The 26,881-nt window shown below is 37.4% G+C and overlaps 1 protein-coding gene across 1 annotated transcript; it reads right to left on the minus strand.

Moving 5' to 3' along the window:
- Positions 1-2,124: 2,124 nt before the first annotated feature.
- On the minus strand, positions 2,125-26,397 carry LOC140153036 (uncharacterized). The gene is given in 3 exon segments (XM_072175631.1): positions 2,125-6,702; positions 6,704-7,143; positions 25,073-26,397. Coding segments are annotated over 3 exon segments (1,959 nt in total). The 5' UTR covers positions 25,949-26,397; the 3' UTR covers positions 2,125-6,059.
- Positions 26,398-26,881: the final 484 nt, after the last annotated feature.

Consider the following 26,881-nt stretch of genomic DNA (forward strand, 5'->3'; position numbering starts at 1 on the left):
ACATTCCCCACGGTAAGTATCATGCATTCTCAAGGCTCGCTGACTATAGGCATGCGACGCACGTAGGAAACGTGGACTTGCACTCCAGAGAATTACAAGTAACCTATCACTGTTACACATTTTGTTTTCTAAATGTCACATTTTGTCCTGTTCAATTTACTAAATAGTTGAACCTTTTAACTTTAAAGGCAATTTACAACAGGTTGAGTTGTACTTAACTTTCCATTCGACGTAATTTTATAACAAGGATAATTTTCTTTATAACATTTACGAGGGTCATTCAATATGTTTTGAAAACCGACAAATCTTTTACCCCACGTGTGGATTATTTTATTGAAATTTCATTATGATCACAGAAAGGCTCTACCACATCGGAGGCGTGCTATCAAGATAGGTTTAGATTCTTGCCATTTTTACTGCATTTTCCTGCAGTGTCTGACCGTACCCTATTTATCAAATACCGTTACATAACAATGTGTAGTACATGTATCATGTTATTTGAAAGACAAAGAAAAAAGGTACAGTCTTTATGTGATCATTATCAAATCTTATCAAAATAATTCATTCAATGTGGATTTTAGCTGAGGCATTTATGTAGAATTCTCGGACATACTCTTCATTGATTCCAACTTGACGTAGTGCTATTACGTGGTATTTAAACTCAACAAAAGTTTGGAAAGTTTTTTCAAGCATCTTTATCTCAGATTATATGTGATATGTTCATAATCGTGTTGCATATCAATGGACAGCTAATTTAGTCTGCTTTACAATGACACCCCGTTTGGAACAATGACTTTTTTCATGGCTGAGTAGGCTACACGTCTAGCAACGTCTTACGTCTAGCAACGTCTTGTGAATGTAGTAGGGTCTCAAACAGAATGCCAAATTGACCATTGTTCTGTGCAGCAAGCTGCAATCCTATATCTTCGTAATCTGGGACCTAATGCAATCCTCCAAGATGACAACACTCGCCCCACAGATCCAGGGTAATCAGCGACTACCTACAGAATATGGGAGTAGAGAGAATGGTATGGCCTGCCATCAGCTTTGTCGTGCTGTGCGTGCCAGCAAAGATTGAGTATCTTTGGTGCCAGAGTAGCCAATGCAACCACATTGAATGACCTGCGACGAATCCCGGTTAAAGAATGGAGTGCCATCCCACAGCAACGTGTGATGAGGCTGGTGAGCAGCATGACGAGGAGGTGCCAGGCGGTTGTGGCTGCGTATGGTTTTTCCACCAGCTATCGAGGTCAGTGAATAGAGCACTTTTGGGGCACATTCTGTTTGAGATCTCACTACATTCGCAAGACGTGTACTCAACCGTGAATAAGGTCATTGTTTTAAATGTGGTGCCATTGTTAAGGGGAACAAATAAGCTGCCAATTGATATGCAAGACGATATGAACATTTCACAAATGAAAACATTCCACGCTTTTGTTGAGGAGTTTATATTCTATTCCACCGTGTCAAATGCTTTCTCATGGTATATGAGGATACAATCGTATAGGACTATTTTAGCGTTTTAGCCCAGTATATAGTAACTCGCAGATTTTTAAAGTAAGTTATTGGTGACAACATCAAGCATGAGAAGATTTAGTTCATTTGATTGCAGTTGAAGGAGTATTTCGCGATTGATTCTAGCATAATGGTATGTTCCAGTAGATATCCATCCCAACATTTCCCAGCAAACATTGCAATACTGGGCAAATGAAGTACAGTACTGGTCCCCGGCAGCGAACTAGTACTGGTGCTAAGTTGAGCACAATGTTGGACAATATCATATTTTCTGCCTGAACATGACAGTGTGTGGGTAGAGAGTGAGAGTTTCATGATAGAGTAAGAGAGAAAGGGGGCAAAGAAAGCAAGCTTGAAAGGGTAATTTTTACTTGTCCAGTTTAGCACCAGTACTACTGACCCAGTTCGCCACCGGTGTGCGATCATTTATTGGCCCAATCACGGTCCCAATATTGGCCCAGTTAAGTAATGTTTGCTGGGTATTTTGCGTTCGTGAGTTATGCCGCATGATTATGTCTATTACATAGGCTCCATATGCCACTGGGTTATGAACAACCATTCAACTCAGCACACTAGATTTCAATAAAATCACAACAAACTACCAAAACATTTCATATAATATGATTTTATTATCTTTGTAGTAGCAATAATAAGAGTGCATCATTGGCTTTTTTTCATTTAGTAATCATCTATAAAATACACAGACCGCCGTCTAGCTAGCCCGCAGCTTGGCGGTGACAATTACACAAACATGTATATAACTTATATAATTCACAATCTTCACACGGAACTATGTACATTTTCTATCTGTAAATAGGTCCCATTGTTTCGAATGATCACAATTTTATTTCTACAATCTATTTATATGCTTTAATGGTGGAAGTAGGTAAAAATAAACACAATAGAGAGCTTGCGATTTCCAAACGTACGTATCATACCTGAGAACACGTTCGGGAGTCAAGGTGTTTAACAGCTGAAGGTCAGTGGTACTGGCCACAACGTTGGTTGCTCCAAGGTATGTTGGAAATCTGGTTGACTAGATTTAATCTTATCTCTTGTATCATATAAATAATAGATACGCAAGTATATCTATTCAAAATCCCTTCACAAGAGAGTGATTTTGAATAGATGCACGGGCGTATGATATATACACGTTTGGAAACCGCAATCTCTATAGTTCGCGATTTCCAAACGTATGAATCATACTCTCGTGCATCTATTCAAAATCCCGTCACATGAGAGTGATTTTGAATTAATTGAATAGATGCACGGGGCATATGATACGTACGTTTGGAAATCGTAAGCTCTCTATTCAAACCATTCAAATTCGCACGGAACCCAACTCGCTAGATCTAGAGCTGTGTGATTATGGTTATGACACTATTGATATAAATTTGCTACCCTGTAACACAGTTTTGATGATAAAGGTTATAAATTCTACCCCGAATGACAGTTTTAAACTGTGTCCATAAATATGTCGACAGGACATTTTCTACTGGTGTGTGTATTCATTTTGTTTTAAATCAATATCCATTTGCAGGAGCAAACAAAATATAAGCAATGCATGTCCGACACTTCAAATCAGAAATATCAAAAATATAATAACAATGATACCACGCTTCTGAACACTCGACAGATCATCACTGAGTCACCAGATCTCGGTGTTCAAAGTCATTTCACGAACCTTTCAACCAAAAGGGAATTGCACCTAAGAATCAACTTGTACAGGAATGTACATCGCACTATCTGGGTCAGCTGCCAACGTTTCGTTTATGTCAATTGGTTCAATAACAGTAAGATTATTGTCAAGGAAATCTGATATAACTGTGGAGGTTCGAACATGCATCGTCACCAGATAACACCAGATCAGAGCCCAATGCCTTGCTGGACTCTAGAAGTCAACATTCTCAAGTTAGCTAAGATTTGTCGGTAGGACTGCTAGTGATGGGTTGGTGAATCTTTTGTTCCCCAGACATTTTCTTGCTCGTAAATGCATAATTGAAGTTGAGAAATGTTGTTTTTTTACATTCAGGTGCTAAACTTCATCAGTCCTCTGATTTATTTGCACACGTGAATCTTTCTCGCCATCCTTACCATTTTTGTTGGCAAATAATGACCTGGTCATGGGGCATAAGTGCTTCATCATACGATTTGTCAGTTACCGGAAAATTGATTTTTGCTACATATGGAACGCCCATTATTTTCATCCTTCACTATTTGACTATCGGTATAGATTCAGGTTATTACCTTTTGCTAGTCATTTTTATTCAGTTATACATGAATGTCGAATACTCTGGAGAGTCAAAAACTAGCGTGTAAATATGTTTTGTTTCTATAATAGATTTAGAAATGGTTTTAAATTAAATTCTACCAATTTTTTACCTAAATTAAAGAATTTCCAAATAATGTCATCTTGACAAATGTTTTAGATTTGTTGAGCAAATAAGACATCAAATCAATCTATAAGTTAGTCATTCATTTCGCGATGAGCTATACTGGCCATCAAGGTTGATCGTTAATTCTGACAGTTACCTTTTATGAATTTGTTCATTGGCTAATGGTTATAAGCCAACCGCTTATCGCTAGCGATTGATATTTGGGCAATTCCAAGCGCATCATTCCGCAACGCGAAGTTTGCATATGAATTTCTTTCTAATGCAGCAGTCAAACATGTAGATGAATAGCATAATGGAAACTATTTTTGGTAATTGAATGATTAAAATAGGAGAAACTTTTTCACACCACCTAATTTCCTAATTTACATATGCGTTGCGGAATGATGCGCTTGGAATTGCCCATTTACACTTAATTCCAAGATATTTCCTTTTATTACGATTACATTAAACACATGCTATGACAACAGGAAGCTTTTTGCAATTTCATTTTACTATTATTATTGTAAAAGGTGACTTTCTGTCGTACCATATAGTACGCGAAAATTGTGTTGCAGGCCTTTCGCGTAAAGAGGTTGGTCAGAATCGCTCTCCTTATCAGCTTATTGTCAATCCCATGCAAAACAACACCAAATATGGTATGCAAGACATTTGACCTTGGCTGGGGCTCACAACAGCAGCACCAATTGATGAGAAACTATACCTATCAAGATATCATATTTCTATCAGAAAGAATTTGGATCTACATAAATGAATAAAGTTGGTTTTCCTTTTGGATATGAATAAAACTTTAGAATATTGACCGGACACAGGCCATAAAGTTGTCTGCCACAATAAAGGATAGGGCACGTGTTCGGCTGGAATACACGTGCATGTCTTGGTTGACCTTGTGGATTTCCAGGTCCAACGACGGAGAGATCACGAAGACATAACGAGATTAACTCAATTCGCTGTAGAAGTAGTAATGTAACAGGATTAATTACCATAGCGATAGGTGAAAACAATTTGGGCTGCACTAATCACCTGTTACGTCTGTATGCAATCATAGATTGAATACACATACCGCTCTTTTCGAAGACACTAATTGTACAGGTGCAAATGAAACGTACATGGACTTTGCATAATGTGAAATTTACAAATTGCTTTCTCCTATCGCTATGGTAATTAATCCTGTTACATCACTACTTCTACAGCGAATACAGCCATTGTATACTAGGCGGGAATTATAGTGCGATACTCATGCATATTTACCAATCTCCTTAGCTGATTGATAATTTCAGTTTTAACTCAAAATTTTCCAGTGAAGTGTTCATGGAAATTTTTGCAATTAATAGAAATATTTCTAGTATTGGGTCTTTAGTGATAAATACACGGATGGAATTTGTATTGGCATATGTAAAAAGTTACATCACAGTTTTGGTAACTTTTGGTCAGCCACAAGAGATCATTTCTCCCCTTTTCTGTCGGCATATGAAATGCTCTCTCTGTGGTCAAGGTGTTTCCGACCAGAATATACAGGGCTTCAAGCGGGAGGTAATCCGCTATCTTGGCGCCAACCCGTCAGCACTACCTAATATAGATAGCTGTTGTTAATGCCTTGATTAGCATTGACATATAAATTAAAATTAAGTTAAATAAAGTTTTCAAACTTAACTTTTACTTCTTTTAAAGTAAGTCAACAACATTTCAAGTAAGAAAACAACTTTTGTCATTTTCTGTCACATCTTTTACTTCTATTTGTAAACTAAAAGAAACATTACATATATTAATGTTGATTCCTTTTGTCTGAGTGCATTTTGAACACCATTTGGATAAATTGAAGACCCGTCCAGTTATCATGTTGATAGTTGGAATTAGATAACCGTTGATTGGAATGTTTGAGACAACTTGTTCGTTTCTTGAATCTGATCCGCCTTAGGTTCTGATTGCATATTTTAGTGAATGCTATATTAATTCTTACGCATTAGGTACTCTATATCAGACTAATTTGTGTGTTGCACAATGTTCACAATGTTGCGCTCTGCGATTCGTGAGCTTTAGGCGTGTTGCTTCCTTACGCGGCTAGTCTGATCTCTGGCTGGCATGCATGTATACTTTTTGATCGTGTTGATCGCTCATAATGTTCTCTTGGCAAGATCGTCAGCGTGATGGTCATGGGATATTATAAAGTTGTGGTTTGTGATCGTGGCTCCATCTCAAAGATTGATGTGGCAAGACCACTTTAGGATACTTGCACACAGGATGTAGTGAGAGATCATACTCAAGGCCTCTAACGAAAAATCGCACCTTGGGACATTGGCCTAAATTGACAGCTAGAAGGCCCATGCTATCCACAGCAACTCTTAGCAACCCATGACAGCCGTATAGATTGAGATACTTCAGTAATGACGCATTGGCAGGCACGCAGACTTGACTGATCGTGTCGCACTTCTCCACACTAAGATGGATGATATTTGGACATCCATTAAGTGTCATCTGGAGAGTATAGTCTTCAATTTGGCACCGATATAGCACGACTGTGTGTACGCGAGGAGCGCTTAGGATGAGGGCACCAACGGCACAGTCTAAGAACCGAAGAAGGCCGATGCTACGTGTGGCTTGAATGACGAAGGAGCGAAGGCACACCAATTCCTCGCCACACATTTTGATCTCTACATGCTGTACGCTATCGCATTGGACTAACAGATTGCGTAGAGCAGGGAGGCCATGCATAGTGACCCTGGCAAGATGATCTGCGACAACAATGACTTGTTGTAATGATAAGATTTCAATTTCATCGGCAGCTGTTTGAATCACGCAGATTAGGACATCGTACTAGTAGTCCTGCGCATGTGAAATCATCCAGAATGCTGATGGTTTCTAAATTAGGGCAAGTGATATGATCTAGGATCAACTCTTCATTGGCGACTGCTCCAAGCCGAAGCTCTCCTAATAGGGGGCTATCTAAGAGGACGGCTTGTAAGCAACGGGGATCCAGATCCTGACAATTGCGAACCTCTAGGTGGTTGACTCTACCGCTCCTGACCGTGAGCGTCCTTAACACGGCACTGCCATCGATCTGAAGAGTACGTAGTTTACCGGCGTAAACTTCCAGATGTTCGCATGCTTCGAGGCCACTGTCTACCTGAAGGAGTCGTAGAATCGGCGCACTGATGCTTACGAATAGCACAGACCATAGGTTAAATAAGTAGACCTTCTGCAACGAGACGGAACTGAAACGGATTCCTTGAAGTCTCTGAAAGATACAAGAAAGCAAAGACATTGTGATGAGTGGAGAAAATAAAAATGTCGCATGACATGTTGATGCCAATAAAGAAAAGATACTTTGGCAGACATACGTACAAATGATTGTTCATGATGAATAGGGTAGTGATAAATCTGCAATAAGCGTAAGAATTTAGTGTAAGAAACAATTATGAAATTCATTCTAGAAAATGTATGCTCCTTCATGCGTCTACTGCACACGGTGGTTTGATGGTATGTAAACTGTTGTCATTTTTAGTTATTTTTAAGAAAATGTGAACAATGATGGCGTTATTTATCTTAAATCTTATCTTTAGAAGGGATATACACTTGTATAATGGCATTAGAACATCAGAAAAAAGCCTAACAAATGGCAAGGAAATTTTCACAAAACCTTTTATCATGAAATGTAAGGAAAAACTCATATTATCTGGCTAATTTAAATTTTAATTGTATGTAAATAGCGCCCTCAATTTTCACACAAATGTGCAGTTTATAAAACATATTGATATAGAAACGAGAATCTATGCTAAAAATTGTGATACAATAAGATGTGTATAATTGTTGGTATTGTCCAAGTCTAGAATTGAGCAATATATAATGAGTTGTTAGAAAAATTAATAAATGGTCACATCACACAACCGTGCATGTAGGGATAACTGGAAATTTGGTTCATTGACATCATTAGAATGGCATTCCATGTTGTTGGAACAAGTTGAAACAAAAGGCACATCGGTACTTGTCTACCTACGTGGATCTAAAGCAAGGTGATATTTTTCTTTCAGAACGCTAGAGAAGAGCGATTGAGATTTGACCAATGAGATCAATCGTCTCCAAAAGAATAACCCTGCTAGTTCGTTGGTTTGTACTAAACAAATCGCTAGAACATGTAGAGGTAGAGTGTATTTAACACATATTTAACCTTCAAATTATGTTGCAATTTGTGTCAAAATGTTATCTTTCCGTTTCGTGTTGCACCATGCATTTTGGACGCGTTACAAGTTTCATCATTTAAGTGTGTGCTGTGGACTTGAAGTGCGCGTGTAATGGATACATTTCCTGGAATATCCGTAGTAAGGAAAGTTTACATTAGTAGCTACTTTTCCTATGGGGGTGTGGATGTGAGTAGGAGGGGTATTCGTGTGGTGTTGAGAGGAAAGGTCTAATAATTCTAAATTAAAAAAAGTATTTTCATGAGATAGCCGTTGTAAGTCTACATTAAGAGCTACATTAAGAGTCAAAAAGAATTGTGTGCATCTACTTTATGTGGGTGAGGATTTATGCGACGTTGAGAGGATAGATACGTCTTAATAATAAATTATAAGTTTAAAAAAATCGTTGGATCTCCACAGTAAGGTAAATTTACATTAACAGCTATACTTTCCCTGTTATAATGATAAGTCAAACAGGGTGTTTGTGTGTGGGATGAAACTAAGAGGAAACAGTCTAAAATATAATTTTTGTAGGATATCCGTAGTAAGGAAAGTCTACATTAGTAGCTACTATCCTATTTTATTGTTGCTCGTGGGTGTGGGTGTCGGTGCAAGATCCATCTACTTTGTCTTTGCCGTGTATTTTTGATAATAATAATAAAGCACACATTACGTATGTTGGTGGGGGAATTTGAGCAGCAAGATGGAATAAGGATTGGGTAAGATTGATCATCAGATAAATTAGTTCATTCTTAAAGCAACTCTGAGTTTAATATAAGGACCCGTTTTTATTCTACCCGAACTGAATATGAACAAAAATAAAAGTGCAGTTTGATTAGAAAAAGTGAACAATCTCCGAGCATCAGCTGGTAATATAATCGAAATTCAAATTATCCACTACATGTCTTTTCAAACGGCTTTAAAAGACTAAGTCAATCCGTATTCCAAATACATGTAGGTGTAAACTGGCTACACTTATATTCATGTACATTGTTGTCAACCTTTGTTATATAATTTATAATAATCACGCGCGCAATTATATAATCATATAAACATTTTATAGATCTGAAAGCAAAATATCCTCAGGAAGTCCCAATTCAATAACGCGAACAATATTCGCTACTTGCACAGTTCCGCCATTATGCACTATGTGCGGGAGAGCCTCGAACTGGCAGCATACATGAATGGGAATTGAACTAGTCATAACGTTCTGTGTAAGGTTACATAATTCTTCCTTTCATGTATGCTGCCAGTTCGAGGCTCTCCCGCACATAGTGCATAATGGCGGAACCGTGCAAGTAGCGAATATTATCACAACAGAATATATCCCCATCAGCAATCTCAGGAATATAATACCCAGTGTGGAGCTTCTAGCTTTATATGCCACACGAGAGGTTACGCAATATAAAGGTATAATACTTACGAGTTTATTCACCCAAATATGCAAATTAGCTTATTTTGTATGTATATTGTGAAACTCTTTTTAAACGATAACTAAATTTTAGCGCTGAGCAAGAATACTTTCAATATCGCAGATTTTTTAAAGCGCATTTTCCTGAACAAATTATGTTAATTACTTAGTAATTGTTAATCTTTTTTGCGCCGTCCTATATTATTTGACAGGATTATAAATATATGATCAGTTGTGAGACGCAAGTGACATTTAATGCCATATATAGCAACTCTGTGAGTCTTGTACATGACGTTTGCCTGGCATGACATCGATATTTTTCAATGTGCTTATCCCGGGTGCCTAATATATTTTATATCAAATAATTTTCAAAAAGATTGATAATTATTTGACAAAATACGAATATTGAAAGTGAACTACATGCAATGAAGTTTAGCATATGTAATGTGTATTGGAATGTATGTGTATGCCAAGGTAATCATGTCATCTCCGCACGGAGAAATCGTAGAGTAAACTGAAATTGCCCGATCACACATGCATGGTGCAACATAAATACCACACGTATGTTAGCCTGCAAACAGTTCAAATGGAGCTCCGCAAGCCGTGTCTGTCTGCTTCGTTGACTAGATAGCTCTTCAGCATTTAATCCTCATCATGCGACCACAGCAGACGATATTGTCATTAAACAAATGTCTTAAAATTGCAAAGAAATAATAGTTTTAAAAAAATCAGTTTTGAAAACCCGATACATCTCGTTGCAGGTTGCTTCAAGTGAGAAGAATAATGCTTAGAATTGATGTGAGAGTTCTTTGAGCTGATGTGTTAATTTGAGGATGTAATTCCATTGAAATCTATTGAAAATCTAATAAAGCAATGAAGCTTGCTTGCTAGCGCTAGTTAGCTGAGGTATATCTTGACAGGTTGAGGCCATTGGCCCACGTCAATTTTATATACAGACCATGCTTTAAATATATCCACAGTTGCCAAAGGCTTAGAAACACAACACTCGTGTTATGTAAGTCAAGCAGAGTTATTTGGCAAGATTGACACAATTCGGGTTGCTAATTCATTTGTTTGGAATTTGATTAATTAATTTTCATTACTTCCAACAGTCTTACTTATTATATTTTAAATCGAGGTGGTTCAAATAACTTCAAATGCGGTTTTTTAATACAGTATCAGCAGTTTACAGCGTCGGAAACGAGGCTAAACAAACAAATCACATATGCAATCTAATAAAGCGTTGAAAAGGCTAATGTACATCAAATAGCACACCTATGGCTCCGTATGACGTCACAATGACGTCATTCCATAGAATTATTGTATGTTTTGGTGTACATCAAACCGCTCATCATTGCGAAACATTCCTTATATAGCAGTTGTATTTTATTGATAGCGAAATGCAGACTCACGATGATATTATGCTTTATAGCTATTTTGATTTGCTGTATTGAGGTATCTGTCCTCGGGGTTTCTTCCGAGTTCCTCTCCATATGCTAAACATGGAATCTATAGCACCTTGTATAGCACGTACAATCCTACAAGCCAAGGCATGTTTGCCTTTTTCATTCTAAAAATAACTTCACCAACGGAAGACTCATTTAAGAGACAGAGGACTAGATGTATTTTTAGTTACACATATAAATGCGAATTTTGTGCTCTTGCGTGCTGCTTAATTGGGCGTAATTATTTAATTACCTGGTCTATACATCATCTGCAGAATTCAAATTCAAGTGTGGTAAATTGAATAACACTTCAGTCGCTATAATAGGTGATATAAATAATCGCTTGAAATTGACCAATGAAATCAATCCTTTCTTGTTGTTTCATTGGGTATTAAAAAGTTGATCGTTCATTAACAGCGACTTTAGCACCGCAATAATAACACTGAATAGTAAATAATATGTCTGGGTTTTTCTTTCTTTCTTTATATATTTACTTTGAGTAGCAAGCCATGTAATAGTCTAATAGTCAAAGTAATACATTAGAAACGCATTGATTTTAAGTATGTCGATTCATGCAGTATATGATATATAAAATCAATAACCTATGATGGGAATTACATATGTGCGCTCAACAATGTGTCATGCAATGTGGTAACATTTAAAGGGCATTTCATAATAATGTGTTCAAAAGGGCAAGGACATTGCCAGGTTTTGAATAGGAACAGGTTGCACATGAATTCTATCTCCTATAACGTAGCTGCAGAAAAATACCACATGTCTCTCTGCCACAAAGTATCTGATAAAGGGATCCACCCGATGCATTAAATTTATACAATGAGAGATTCATTATCAAATTGATGTTTACCTAATTTCTAAATGAATAGGTTACTGAACTGCATACTGTAGTACGCAAATCAAAGTGCATTGTGTTGTCAACAGCTAAAAACGTATCAAAATACAAATCGTGCAGACAGACAGACACACCGACAGACATACAGACTCCACACACCACCCCACACACAAACCCCCGCTACCCCCACAACTCACTCACACACCCCACTCAAACAAACACTGTCACACAGACATGATATCAGATTTATATTAAGTGGTTATGGTTAACCTGCAACAGGAAAAAGCACCTTTTAATCAGCGTTAAAAATGGATAACTATTACGGTTCTAATCAAATCTCAGATTCCTCATGTGAGATGTTGCTGGAAATGAATATACTACCTTTTAATTAAATTTGAAATGTGTGTGTCACTTTTGTCCTATATGTACATACACCCTCTTTCTGACTCACCACGCAATCTGAGAAAAGTAGCTACTAATGTAGACTTTCCTTACTACGGAGATCCACGAAAAAGGAAATTATGCAAATGCCGATTACTGTTCCAATTCAGGATCGATTAACCATGTAATATATAACACAACACAATACAATACAATACAATACAATACAATACAATGCAATACAAAATATTGTCTTATCATTACAATAACTCTCTAAGAACCAATCAAATAATGCTGTTAATTAGGAGGAGACCAGTTATTTAAATAACATATACTCCCCTTGACGTACATGTCCTTTAATGTAGGATTTCTTAATATATTGGATGAGAACCATTGAGTTGAGTGAAGAATACGCGACTTCTCTTGATTTTTCCCGGGAGATTTGTTTTGGAAATTTCACTGCAAACCGTGTTTTGATTGTATAGAGGCATTTAATATATAATTGAGCAAAAATACACTATTATTAGAGTACACTATGGTGGAATGCTAATAGAGTGCAGCGCATAAAAGCACATCATTACTTAGGCTCTATGCATAACGACAGTACTACAGGTGATGTCTACTGTGTAGACTTGTACTTGGAATGAATTGCTAATGACACGCATCACCCATGCATGCATACTGATTATGCTCATCATGCTCATCGTCTAGATGAATGTACAACCGATGCTTTAACATATCCCTATTCCTACAAAGGTGACCTTTCCCTTTAAAGGGACTTTCTGAGATCCGTCGAGGACAAAAAAATCCAATTTGTAATCATGGTAATATAGTTTTTAAAATAAAAGATATGTAGGGGAAAGAAGAATCACGCATCCCACACTAGCACAAATAAACATGTTTTAATCCCGGTTTTAATGGAAACATCACATGCATTGGCAAATAAACCAGAGAAAAACTCTGGTCATACCTGCCTGTGCAGGGAATTGAACCCCAGACCTCTCGCTTCTGCGAAAAATTTTCTGCGAAAATAGTTGATAAATCGAGGAAATTACGCATACCGTTAAACCATGTACCATTTCCCCCAGACACAACGTAAAACTGAAAGGTGGCGTCCGTCTTAAAGTCTTTAACTTTGAGATCGCACCCCGGTCCCAGCACTCCGTGCATCCGCGGGGATTCATGCTTGTCGGTGAACTTTAAAAACACCCCCTTTTGCATCTCATTTCGCGAAGTTTTTAGGGGAAAAACGCCCCTTTTTTTAGCGATTTCGCGAATTATTTGCCCTTCGACAATACGCCTATTTTCGCTAAAACGCGAACGATATTGCTAATATACCCTTTTCTGGCAGAAACGCGTAGGCTGCTCGATGAAAATACCCTTTTTTTAATTTCGCGAACATGTGGTTTGAAAAAACACCCTTTTTTGTGTGTTTCGCGAATCGCGTTTTATTCATCTGAAAACACCCCTTATTTCGCGAAATTTTCGACGAGCATGAATACCCGCGGATGCACGGAGTGCGGGGACCGGGGATCGCACACATGCATGGAATTCATTATACCTGGAAATAGAGAATTAAGATTTGTCTTTCTGGCTAGGGGTTAGTTACGTCAGTAGCCCTAACTATTATAGGCCCAATTAAGTGAAAAGAAGAAGAAAAAAAAGAAGTGAAAATGTGTTGGGATAAGCAATGATAAGTGTAGCTTGGGATTTACGGATTTCTGAATGTCCCTTAGCGTAACTGTAAATATTTGAATTTCCATGGTAAGATTAATTGATATTAGATCCCAGAATAGTTATTTTAATTGCAAGAATCTTAAATGGTTTTACCTCAGTTACGTGCAAATGTTCAAGGTTAGGCCCCTATAATATTAAAAATGTATGATGCAGAAGATACTGATGATAGGCCTGTGTAAAAATGTATATAACTCCAACACAGGGCCAGCCATAGGCCTAAATAAAGAACTATTACATTAATTTTACATTAATAATATAGACCTGTTAGGCCTAATTCAACTAAAAATCATAAATAGGCCTACTGGCCAGATATAACTGATTGACATTTATAGAGTGATATAGGCCTAAGTTAGCATCATAATTTGCTGTACATTCATTTCATTCGACTGCGGATTACTTCTCCTCCTTTAAATATAATAAGCACAAGGATACCTACGCGTTCGGTAATGGCTGGTCGTTGCCTTTTTTAGGACCTGTTTTATCATCATCATTACGAAAAATAATGCCGCCATTGCCCTTACCCAGTTATCCTTACCCTTAATAGCATTTCCTGCCATATTCAAGGAACACATTGCGTGTCAGTGCATAATGCGTGGCGTGGGTTGTACTAGGAGTAAGGTGTAATAATAGCAGTTTGCTTTAAAGAACAAGGGACTTGTCGATGAGGTTTAAAGATATGCTATCTCACTGTTCGGAAAACCTCCAAAATTAAATGCATACATAGGTACACAAGAGGTACTATAATGTAGACCTATACAGACACAGTCGATACATAGGCAGATATAATTATCTATACATAGTAGGCCCCTACGCAAGATATCCACAAGATGATATACACACCCCAGTGTATGCCCATCGGCACATACACAGACATAAGTAGACAGAGCATACGTATATTATTATTAATTTTGTGAGAGCATCCAAAATCAGGAAAGTCTACCTTGATGATTTCTTTGCTGCATTAACTTCTCACGCAGACTATGCACAACTATATACACGCAGACATATACAGACAGAATTGCAATATACACCGAGATGCATATTTATTATTATTATTAATTTTGTGAGAGCATCCAAAATCAGAAAAGTCTACCTTGATGCTTTCTTTGCTGCATCAACTTCTCACGCAGACTATGCACAACTATACACACGCAGACATTATACAGACAGAATCGCAATAGGTACATACGCCGAGATGCATATTTATTATTATTATTAATTTTGTGAGAGCATCCATAATCAGGAAAGTCTACCATGATGCTTTCTTTGCGGCACCACGCATGCAGATTATGCACAACTTCACACACGCAGACATAGGCACATCGCACAATAGGTAATATAGTTTTTAAAATAAAAGATATGTAGGGGAAAGAAGAATCACGCATCCCACACTAGCACAAATAAACATGTTTTAATCCCGGTTTTAATGGAAACATCACATGCATTGGCAAATAAACCAGAGAAAAACTCTGGTCATACCTGCCTGTGCAGGGAATTGAACCCCAGACCTCTCGCTTCTGCGAAAAATTTTCTGCGAAAATAGTTGATAAATCGAGGAAATTACGCATACCGTTAAACCATGTACCATTTCCCCCAGACACAACGTAAAACTGAAAGGTGGCGTCCGTCTTAAAGTCTTTAACTTTGAGATCGCACCCCGGTCCCAGCACTCCGTGCATCCGCGGGGATTCATGCTTGTCGGTGAACTTTAAAACACCCCCTTTGCATCTCATTTCGCGAAGTTTTAGGGAAAAACGCCCCTTTTTAGCGATTTCGCGAATTATTTGCCCTTCGACAATACCCCTATTTTCGCTAAAACGCGAACGATATTGCTAATATACCCTTTTCTGGCAGAAACGCGTAGGCTGCTCGATGAAAATACCCTTTTTTTTAATTTCGCGAACATGTGGTTTGAAAAAACACCTTTTTTTGTGTTTCACGAATAACACCCCTTATTTCGCGAAATTTTCGACGAGCATGAATACCCGCGGATGCACGGAGTGTGGGGACCGGGGATCGCACACATGCATGGAATTCATTATACCTGGAAATAGAGAATTAAGATTTGTCTTTCTGGCTAGGGGTTAGTTACGTCAGTAGCCCTAACTATTATAGGCCCAATTAAGTGAAAAGAAGAAGAAGAAAAAAAGAAGTGAAAATGTGTTGGGATAAGCAATGATAAGTGTAGCTTGGGATTTACGGATTTCTGAATGTCCCTTAGCGTAACTGTAAATATTTGAATTTCCATGGTAAGATTAATTGATATTAGATCCCAGAATAGTTATTTTAATTGCAAGAATCTTAAATGGTTTTACCTCAGTTACGTGCAAATGTTCAAGGTTAGGCCCCTATAATATTAAAAATGTATGATGCAGAAGATACTGATGATAGGCCTGTGTAAAAATGTATATAACTCCAACACAGGGCCAGCCATAGGCCTAAATAAAGAACTATTACATTAATTTTACATTAATAATATAGACCTGTTAGGCCTAATTCAACTAAAATCATAAATAGGCCTACTGGCCAGATATAACTGATTGACATTTATAGAGTGATATAGGCCTAAGTTAGCATCATAATTTGCTGTACATTCATTTCATTCGACTGCGGATTACTTCTCCTCCTTTAAATATAATAAGCACAAGGATACCTACGCGTTCGGTAATGGCTGGTCGTTGCCTTTTTTAGGACCTGTTTTATCATCATCATTACGAAAAATAATGCCGCCATTGCCCTTACCCAGTTATCCTTACCCTTAATAGCATTTCCTGCCATATTCAAGGAACACATTGCGTGTCAGTGCATAATGCGTGGCGTGGGTTGTACTAGGAGTAAGGTGTAATAATAGCAGTTTGCTTTAAAGAACAAGGGACTTGTCGATGAGGTTTAAAGATATGCTATCTCACTGTTCGGAAAACCTCCAAAATTAAATGCATACATAGGTACACAAGAGGTACTATAATGTAGACCTATACAGACACAGTCGATACATAGGCAGATATAATTATCTATACATAGTAGGCCCCTACGCAAGATATCCACAAGATGATATATACACACCCCAGTGTATGCCCATCGGCACATACACAGACATAAGTAGACAGAGCATACGTATATTATTATTAATTTTGTGAGAGCATCCAAAATCAGGAAAGTCTACCTTGATGATTTCTTTGCTGCATTAACTTCTCACGCAGACTATGCACAACTATATACACGCAGACATATACAGACAGAATTGCAATATACACCGAGATGCATATTTATTATTATTATTAATTTTGTGAGAGCATCCAAAATCAGAAAAGTCTACCTTGATGCTTTCTTTGCTGCATCAACTTCTCACGCAGACTATGCACAACTATACACACGCAGACATTATACAGACAGAATCGCAATAGGTACATACGCCGAGATGCATATTTATTATTATTATTAATTTTGTGAGAGCATCCATAATCAGGAAAGTCTACCATGATGCTTTCTTTGCGGCACCACGCATGCAGATTATGCACAACTTCACACACGCAGACATAGGCACATCGCACAATAGGTACATACACCTGCAGAGGCACAGTAGGTACACCCACGGACATATGGACCCCGGCATGTACATACACCCCGATAGAGCAGACATGTATATTTTTATTATTTATTTTGTGAGAGCATCCAAAATCAGGAAAGTCTACCTTGATGCTTTCTTTGCTGCACAAATTACTGACGCAGAGATGCACACATATATCACGCAGACATTAGGCAGGCACATTATGTAGACCCTACAACAGAGACACAATAGGACAATAGGTACATACACAGACATATACACCGTACATGTACTAGTACGCAAACAGAGCAGAAGCATATTATTATTATTTATTTTGTGAGAGCATCCAAAATCCGGAAAGTCTACCTTGATGCTTTCTTTGTTGCACCACTGCATCTAGCCCAAATAAAATAATAATAAAATGTTTTTGTTTGTTTTTTCATTTTCGATTTTCATATCAAAATTTCAATACTTAATTAAAATGTTAATGTTGAAAGCCTGTATGTGCATGTTTCTAGTTGCAAGTATACATAAAATACTGTAAAATCCAGAGCCGCCCTATGTTCATAATCTAAAATAAAAGGGGCCTGCCTTATCGTTTTCCTAACAGATGCTGAAAACTGCTAGCAATGTCAATTTTATGTGAAAATTGCTATATTTTGTCAGTTTACAAAAACAGGAGTTAGAAAAAGGGAGACTGCTTTTAAATGCAGTCCGCTTTTGATGCCCTCTTGACCTTTACAAGTGATCACTGGTGATGGTTAATAAAACAACCAGTGCACGAACGAGGAGAAATTGGTATTAAACAGAGTGCGTTGGCGAGTCGTCTAACCTATGCAACACTGACCATTACATTATATATAGGACTCTAGACTGAAATATAAATCCATTTCATCAGTCTGAAATGTATTATTTTGTTGCCAATATTTTCAATACACAATCAGTGAGTATAGAATGATAACTTAAGTGACATCGGATAGTGGTACGAATTGAAAATCAGATTAAGTATAATTATACATGGCATTGTGTCAATCATTTGCATATGGGCAAATTTATCAAATTAAACATGTTGAAATAATATCAAATCACTATTAATTATCAATTTCCACTTCCGATTTCATAATTATAATATACACAATTCTAAGCATTACAACACATGCGTCCCATACAGTAACACCTGTTTAGTAAAATAAATTGCGTGACATCATTAACGCGGATCATTTTTTTATTTCCTGAAATATGAACATAAAATGAACATCTGTGACTTGGTAAACGTCAATGTAACTCGACACGTGGTGATAATTTCACATCGCTACACATGCATAATTATAGCCTAGCAGTCATTCTTAAAACATATTGTACTTTATGCCAAATGTCCTTTGCTCCCAAAACAAAGTTTAATTAAAAGGACGTGAAATTTACATGTTTGCCAAGGAAGACATATACACTACCCAGCAAACACAAAAACGTTTTAAAAACGTTTTTAATAAGTTATATTTTGGTTTTGGTTTACATAAAACGTTTTAATAACATTAAAATGTCGGGTTATATAAAGGTCATGAAAACGTTTTAAAACGTTTTGTATGAAAACACACTACCACAATATTTTTAAAATGTTTTCAAAAATGTTATTGTAAACTATTTTTGCAAACATTTTTGCCAAATATTTTGTCAACACTTAAATAACATTATGTTAAAATATTTGCATCCAGCAAACACAAAAATGTTCTTAAAATGTTTTTTTCAAAACGTTTTAATAGCATTTAAATGTCGGGTTATATAAAGGTCATGAAAACGTTTTCAAAACGTTATTGCAAATATTTTGGGCAAACATTTTTCGCAAAATATTTTTTCAACCCCAAAATTACATTTTGTTTAGAATGTTTTGTATCAAGTTTTCAAAAATGTTTTTGGAATGTTATTAAAACGTTTTTATACCCTTTATATAACGCGACATTTAAACGTTTTCTGTAAAACATTTTTGTTTGCTGAGCAGTAGATGATCAAAAAATGATTTTCAATGTTATGAAAACGTTTTATACCCTTAATATGCCCTTTATATAACCCGACATTTAAACGTTTTCTGACAACCTTTTATAACCTTTTGCGAATGATGTCGAAAACGTTTTGTGTTTGCTGGGTATATCGTTCACACAACCCTGAACCTATCTCCAACTCTCATCCCAACAAAGCCTCTAAAACTGTAGAGGAAAGTCGTGTGCGCTCAAAATTGTATTAATTATGTAGATATATTTCCAACGTAATTCCACAAATCTACAGTCTACTTTTCACGTAAAGATAGACATTCTAATTTTAGACGTAATATCAGATTTCATTTAGTGTATTCCAGTGACCCACAATCCAAGCACACATACAATTAAAATAGCAGCCAGACTCGCATAGGAAGAGATATATCTATTGAATCCATAACTATTCCAATTTCAAATGGATAGATGTCCCTTCTTGGAAAAAAGCTGTATCAACACAATCAGTTTCAACATATATGTTTTGCTATCCTAATATTCGTGGTGGTAACCCACACGATAAGCTTGCAGCATTTATGTAATCGAATAATCGTCTTTTCATAAGACTTACTTTCTGCGTCTATTTCTCTCCCTCTCCCTCCCTCCCTCTGAGGTTGCCATTTTATCCCCTTTCTCCGATTTGGTTCTGTTAATCTGGCTCTTCATTGTGTGTGGGTGTGGGGTGTGGATGGGTGGTGTGGGGTGGATGTGCGGTTGTGTTTCGTGTGGGTGGGTTTGTTTGTGTAGGTTGTGTAATGGCATGAATATCGAATGGTGAGAGTAATGAGATAAATTTATTTTGTGAGAGCATCCAAAATCAGGAAAGTCTACCTTGATCATATAGAATGCTTTCTGTGCTGGCAATTGAGAATAATCTGACTTTTCTCTAAATATGTTTCTCGAGTGGGGGTGGGTGTGTGTGATGATGATGTGGGGTGGGGTGGAGGGTGGATGTGCGGTTGTATTTTGTGTGCGGATGTGGGGAGGGTCTGTGGCTGTGTTTGTGTGGGTGTTGTAATGGTAAGTGGTGAGGTAAATTTATTTTATGAGAACAGCCAAAAAGAGGAAAGTCTACCTCGATGCTTACTTTGCTGACAAACTGAGAACAATGTGATTTTTTTCTCTATGTCCCTATTGTGTGTGGGTATGTGGGAGGTGCAATGGGTGTGTGGAGGTATAGGTGTGGGGTGGGTGTATTTGTGTGAATGGGTGTTGAAATGATGATAGTCAGTCTATACCTTAATATGCTTTCTTTGGTGACAATTGAAAAAATAAATAAAATGTAAGCCAACTGCTGAGTGAATATCAAATGTCTTCTTGTTTTGTCGTGTAAGTATTATATAAATCTGACCATGCTGGTAGACGGAATACAAGTGGTCAGCTCAACATGTCACACGGCAGGGTTGACTATACCAGCAAAGATACTATATCCTGCATCCGCAGACCGCAGTAGGATATATTGTCATCAAATTAATACAGTCATTAATATATGTAACCTTATATATAGCTGGCAATCACTCGTACTTAAAACAAATAACAAGGCTCTATATATAGCGCCTTGCTTACGCTCTATGCATTATCTAAGTACGATTTGAGTCGGGTACACTCTTCTCAAAGGATTCATTTAAATGTTTTCCAGAATGCACCGCAAAAAATGTCGTGTAGAACCTCGAAGGATACACAAACTCTCAATCATGCTGTCTGTATAGATAAGATAGATACATAATACATACACCCATATGCATGTTCACCCCATACATTATTTTAAACATAAATCCTCACACACATACAATTTATATGGCGCTTACAATATGTGACGTGTCATGTCAAAAGGAGACACTTTTGGGCAGAATCGTAAATGGAGAAATAGCCAAAAATCTGTCCGGGGGTGATTTTTTCACAATTTGGGTTTGTTGCGTATTTGTGATGTTATTAATGTTTAAAATATTGTCTGATAGTTTCAGACCGGAATATAACTGGCATCTTGTATTTTTTGAGACATTTTTAAAGGTAATTCCTACTCTCAACATTGTCAATAATATTTTTAATTTCCAATTTTATAATACTATAACTTACGAACTCAATATCTTTGCTTAGGAATGTCCGATTTCATTGAGGAAAACGGCGGTGTGGAGCAAAATATCTCTATATTTAAGATGTGTAAAAAACCCAAAATTAATAACCTGCCCAAAGGTGTCTCCTTTTGACATGATACGTCACATATAAGGGCACTAAAAACAGACCCGCGTTTGATAGCTGTTTATTTCAAATGCTTGGATACCATTGGCTTCATATCTAGCTAAATATTTCTTCTTTCATTCCAAATGGACCGATATTTGAATGTGCGTTTTAAGAACTGGAACTAGCAATATAGTCTGGTCCTATATCAGAACCCAACAAGATTTCAACACTGAGTATTGAAATGCATTGTGGGACACTGCAGGAGAGCATTGTGGGAGAGCGTTACTTCCTCCTTTAGACTTTTCCGCGTTGCATTGTGGGGAAGCATTACCTCCTCCTATGGGTTCTTCGTCGGCCACATCGGTGTTATATCAGTAGCACTCCAGTATGCTCTGATTGAACGAACGTAGATTCTATTTTAAACCCTCTTATCATCGAAATTGAATTCTTTTCGCACTTGGAGCGGAAAGGTCGTTCTAAAGTATTGATTTGTGCAAAAAAATATTGCGATATGAAAAAACAGTATTAGAATTATTATATTAACATATGTAACGATTAACAAATTTATTGAAATAAAAAGATGTGAAATAATATCGAAGTCATCGTCACTGTTGAAATGTTTGATTTTTATTAAAGGTGTGTGTGGATAATAAAATCAGTCGGAGAGTAATTTTTATATTGAATGCGATGGAGGTTGAAGTGTTGTGGGTTTATTAAATATTACTATATCTATTGGGTATACAGTAAAATGTATCAAGCGGTCCGTTTGTGACGTGCATCAAGGTATGGCTATAGCATTTGTTTGATTTGCTGTGCTGTGCTATTTTAATATTGGCTATGTGGTCTCATATTAACCAAGATGACTGTCTTTCTGGTTTTGTGGCTCTATTTCTAAATTTTGTTCGTGCGCATTAAATCAAGAAGTACTGTTCCCATTTTTAGCAGCTCCGGGTATATACTATATTATATCATAAGTTATGGCGCATTATGGGGCTGTGTGTGTGGGTATATATGAGGGGTTGACCCCCGGGGTTGACCGGGCTGAGGTAACTAATATAAACAGGTATACAATATAAGTAAATATATTTTCGTGGGATCTCCATAGTAAGGAAAGCCTACATTATAGTAACTATTTTCCTATTAGACTGGTGAGTCAAAAAAGTGAAGTGAGTTGGTCGTAACGTGTGTATGTGTAGGGGTGGTGAGGTGTAGGGGAAAGTGGGGTAATGCCGGACTGTGGGGAATCCCGGACACATCGATTGCAGCTAAACGGAGAATGGTGGCACTATTATACTACCTTAGGGTAATAGCTACCTCAAGGTGTACCTCACGTGTACTACTACCAGCGCTTTGGGTCTCGTCTTTCTTTGTGAAAATTATGAAAAAACATAAATTGTCATTTTTGACTTTTTATCTGAAAAGCGATTTATTAGTTGGTGACAGTTAATGCGACAAGGGACACAGATGAAGTATGGATGAAAATTTTGTTTGATACGTGATTGTTAACTGTATGTATGAATTTTGGTATCTTAAAAATGGATTAGTAGAACAAGCACTGAAAAATTAAGTCGGGACCGTGAGGGGTAATCCCGGACACACATGCGTCTCTATACAGATGGGGTGATGCCGGACACGTGCTATTTCGAAAATATAGACAACAACGACAGCCCCCATAGTTGTATGCTTGAGGTAACAGAAGTACCTAATACATTCTAGGGGATTATCATCCTACTCCACTTTCCCTCTTAGCAGCAATCATTAGTCCGGGATTACCCCGTGTCCGGCATTACCCCATCATTTTTTACCATTTTGTTTTTTAATTATAACTTATTAACTATAGATGTTGAGTTATTAAAACTGGTTACTAGTTAGAGCATTACTCCTACTTTGCATTGATATGATTTTCAACGATGAACTTTATTTGATCTTGTACCTGTGTAGCCTTAACGAAAGGTGCCCGGGATTACCCCACTTTCCCCTATATGGTGTGTGGGGCTGTCAGAAAAGGGTCTAAATATATATATATTTTTAAATATAGGTATTCATTAGATCTCCGTATTAAGGTAAGTCTACATTAGTAGCTATACCTGTCCCAATTACAAGTAATTTTAAGGGATATGTCCTGGGGGATATGTGTATGTGTATGGAGTGTGAATGGTGGTGTTTAATTTGTAAAGGCCTGCAAACGTGGACCTAGATTTGACTTTTTACCGCCTAAATGGAGACACACCTACAACCGAGGACGTCCACGGTTGTCGGAATCAGCCAAAATGTAAAGCAGTATGTGATTTGTCGTTTAAACCAATGTCCACGTTTGTTGGTGAGTGACCCCTTGGAATGTATAAGGTCTGGTGTGTTCGGTGGGTGTCCTCGGTTTGACGGTTAGTTTTGGTCCAAGTTTTGGGATCCACAGTTGTTTGAGTATTTTCTGGTCAAAAAAGGGTCCACGGTTGCAAATCTTACAAGTAAGGGGTGTGGGAGGGTGGACGTGTGGTGTGTAATCCTATCATATGGGTTTCCGCAAACAGTTCAGTGCAGTTGTGTTATGTAACCATGCAGATATATCCCGGGATATATAAAGAGGGGGTGCGTTCGCGTGGGGTGTGTGCACTAACCGAGTTTGGATATTTGGGAGCGGACATGCGTTTTCATTATTTTAAAATGCCTACAATCAGACAAAAACAAGTTAACAGAACAAGTTACATTGATTTACTGAGAGGTCAATAAACACATGACGAATGACGCAAATGGTACCCGCCGAGAATGACATTATCAAGTTAAACTTATCACAATATTGGCCTAAGGAGTATTTGGAAAAGATTGATATCACTATTACGTACGTTTAAAACACTAATATGCAAATTATTAATTCAATGTGTTAAAGGAAGACATAAGGTTCATCAAATCCCGCGATGTTATTTTTTTCTGTTTTTAGTATTGTCATATATGAATAGGCTAATAGTGGCAATTGATTTATGACTAATAACTTGATGCCACAAGAACTGTTAATATTCTTTTATGTTGTTCTTTCTATTCCTTTGCTTATACATACTGAATTGAGGTAAAGAATTATTCTAACGTCACAAACTATCATCCAAGATAAATATGACTGATAATTACAAGATAAATATAAGATAAAATTATTAATAATCAGTTTGGGAAGATAGTGACATACATTGATATAAGGATGTCCCCGTTTTATAACTGCTTAGTAATCTGATTAAAATGTTCAAATAACGTCATAACGATATAAGGCTACTATCTTTGGAAGACAGCATTACCATTAACTAATTCCAGCTGGTGTTTCACAAACTGTAATTTTGAGTTAATATGGAAATTGATTTGAAGCATGCAAATTATCAATAAGAACAAACATGCCTTAGATGGAATAGTATTCAACCCCATTCGCTTACCTCGCAGTTGCTAATACAAAGTTTGCGTAGTCGGGTCAACGAGTTAACCACGCCCCATAATTCCTCCATTTCGATTGGTACAAAGTTTAGGCTCAACATGGTGATACTCTCAGCACGAGTGCTTTCTGCTACTGTCCGTGCTATCATACTCCCTTGTAGCATAGCATGATCGCTGCGCACATCTGCTAGTGGAAGCCCAACATTGATCTTAAGTTTGCAGTCTACCAGTCGTGGAAGAGAAGAAAGAAAACTTTCTACTCCTCGATCTGTGACTGACCAACATGAGTTCAAAGTTACACGCCGTAGGGATTGAAAGTTAGCGGCGGCTGTGATGAGATCACGATCGGTTAACTCAAACCCACCGTTGATTTGGACTTCTTCTAGTTTGGATAAGGGAGCAAGGGTCTCGACCACCCAATGGTTCCATAGAATAGGTAGTCTAAGGATGGTAAGTGATGTCAAACGTGGTATCAAATTAAAAACAGATTCATAAACGCGAGACCCTGATTGCCATGTGAGTTGCTGAATCTGGGATCCATAAGCACGGAAGATAGTTGCTAGAACTTGGTAATCATGCGTCTTATATCCGTCAGAATGTATATGAATTTTTCTCCATAGTCTGGAGGTTCCCTTGAGAATTTTACGCCATTTACTGCATACACATCCAAGAAGTGGTAGTCTATCGTGAACAGGATGCAGACAGCTGAAGATGCGCGATGTCAGTTCATCTGGTAACCGACTGAAATAGCAAGGTTCACTGGAATCGGAATCGGAACTGCTATCGCGATAATCATATAAATATTCGTCACTCAAGTCGCTTTCTTCTTCCTCTTCTTCCTCATCTTCAAAGAGATGATTTGCTGCTGCAGTTTCCATAGTTGGTTAATTCAATCAGCTTATATGCATTTTCCCTGTGTGTAGAAAGCGTCAAAGACAGCACTCACAACTCGAGGCTCATCTCAGTTGTTTTTGCACCATGGGAATAAGAAAATCCTCAAGCAAATAAGTCGAAGTACAAACTGTTTGTAGATGTCATAGGGAACCTATGCTTTTAAAAGAAACCAGCTAGTACACCATTTGAGTTGATTGCACACACAGGTAGTGAAATGTACGGATTCTGTAATATATACTCCGTCGTTCGTTTTCCATCAGCTGTGCTGCAAGTGAAGCCAGCACTAAAAACCTTATCAATGAAAGGCTTGGTTGATGAATTATGGCTACGGACGTTCTATACTGCATTTACATCGATAGCAATACAAAGCTCGTGATAAAGGGCGGCTCTGGATTTTACAGTATTTTCTGTATACTTGCAACTAGAAACATGCACATACAGGCTTTCAAACCGTGCATTGCGCAGATGAATAATGCAATGTTGTACGCTGACGTCACTGTTAGAGTGCTGACGTAAGTAGTGTGCTCTCTCCTCTCTCGGCTTGCCAACCCACGGCTCTAACCATCGTCTGCGTGATGATGATGATGCTGTTTCTGACAAAAACACTTGCAAGCGTGGGCGCTAATAATACACATATTTAGCGGAAACAGTAAAACAATCGTAACAAAAATTGTATTTTTTACATCAATTAAGATTTATTTCGGTACAAATGCAATATTTATATATTGACATAACTGTCAATTGAAAGAGAAAATAACATAATTATTGGAATTCAGTGAGAGTTAGAATCTAGTGATTTTGGCGCACTTTAGCATTTCAGTATGAATTTGTTAAAATTGGCCAGGTGAAGGTGTATAATTCTAGTTGAAACGATGACCTAATTTTATCGCGTGACCGTTTGTTTGCTTTCTTTCATA

Source organism: Amphiura filiformis, chromosome 5 (assembly GCF_039555335.1).
Source record: "Amphiura filiformis chromosome 5, Afil_fr2py, whole genome shotgun sequence".
NCBI lineage: Eukaryota > Metazoa > Echinodermata > Ophiuroidea > Amphilepidida > Amphiuridae > Amphiura > Amphiura filiformis.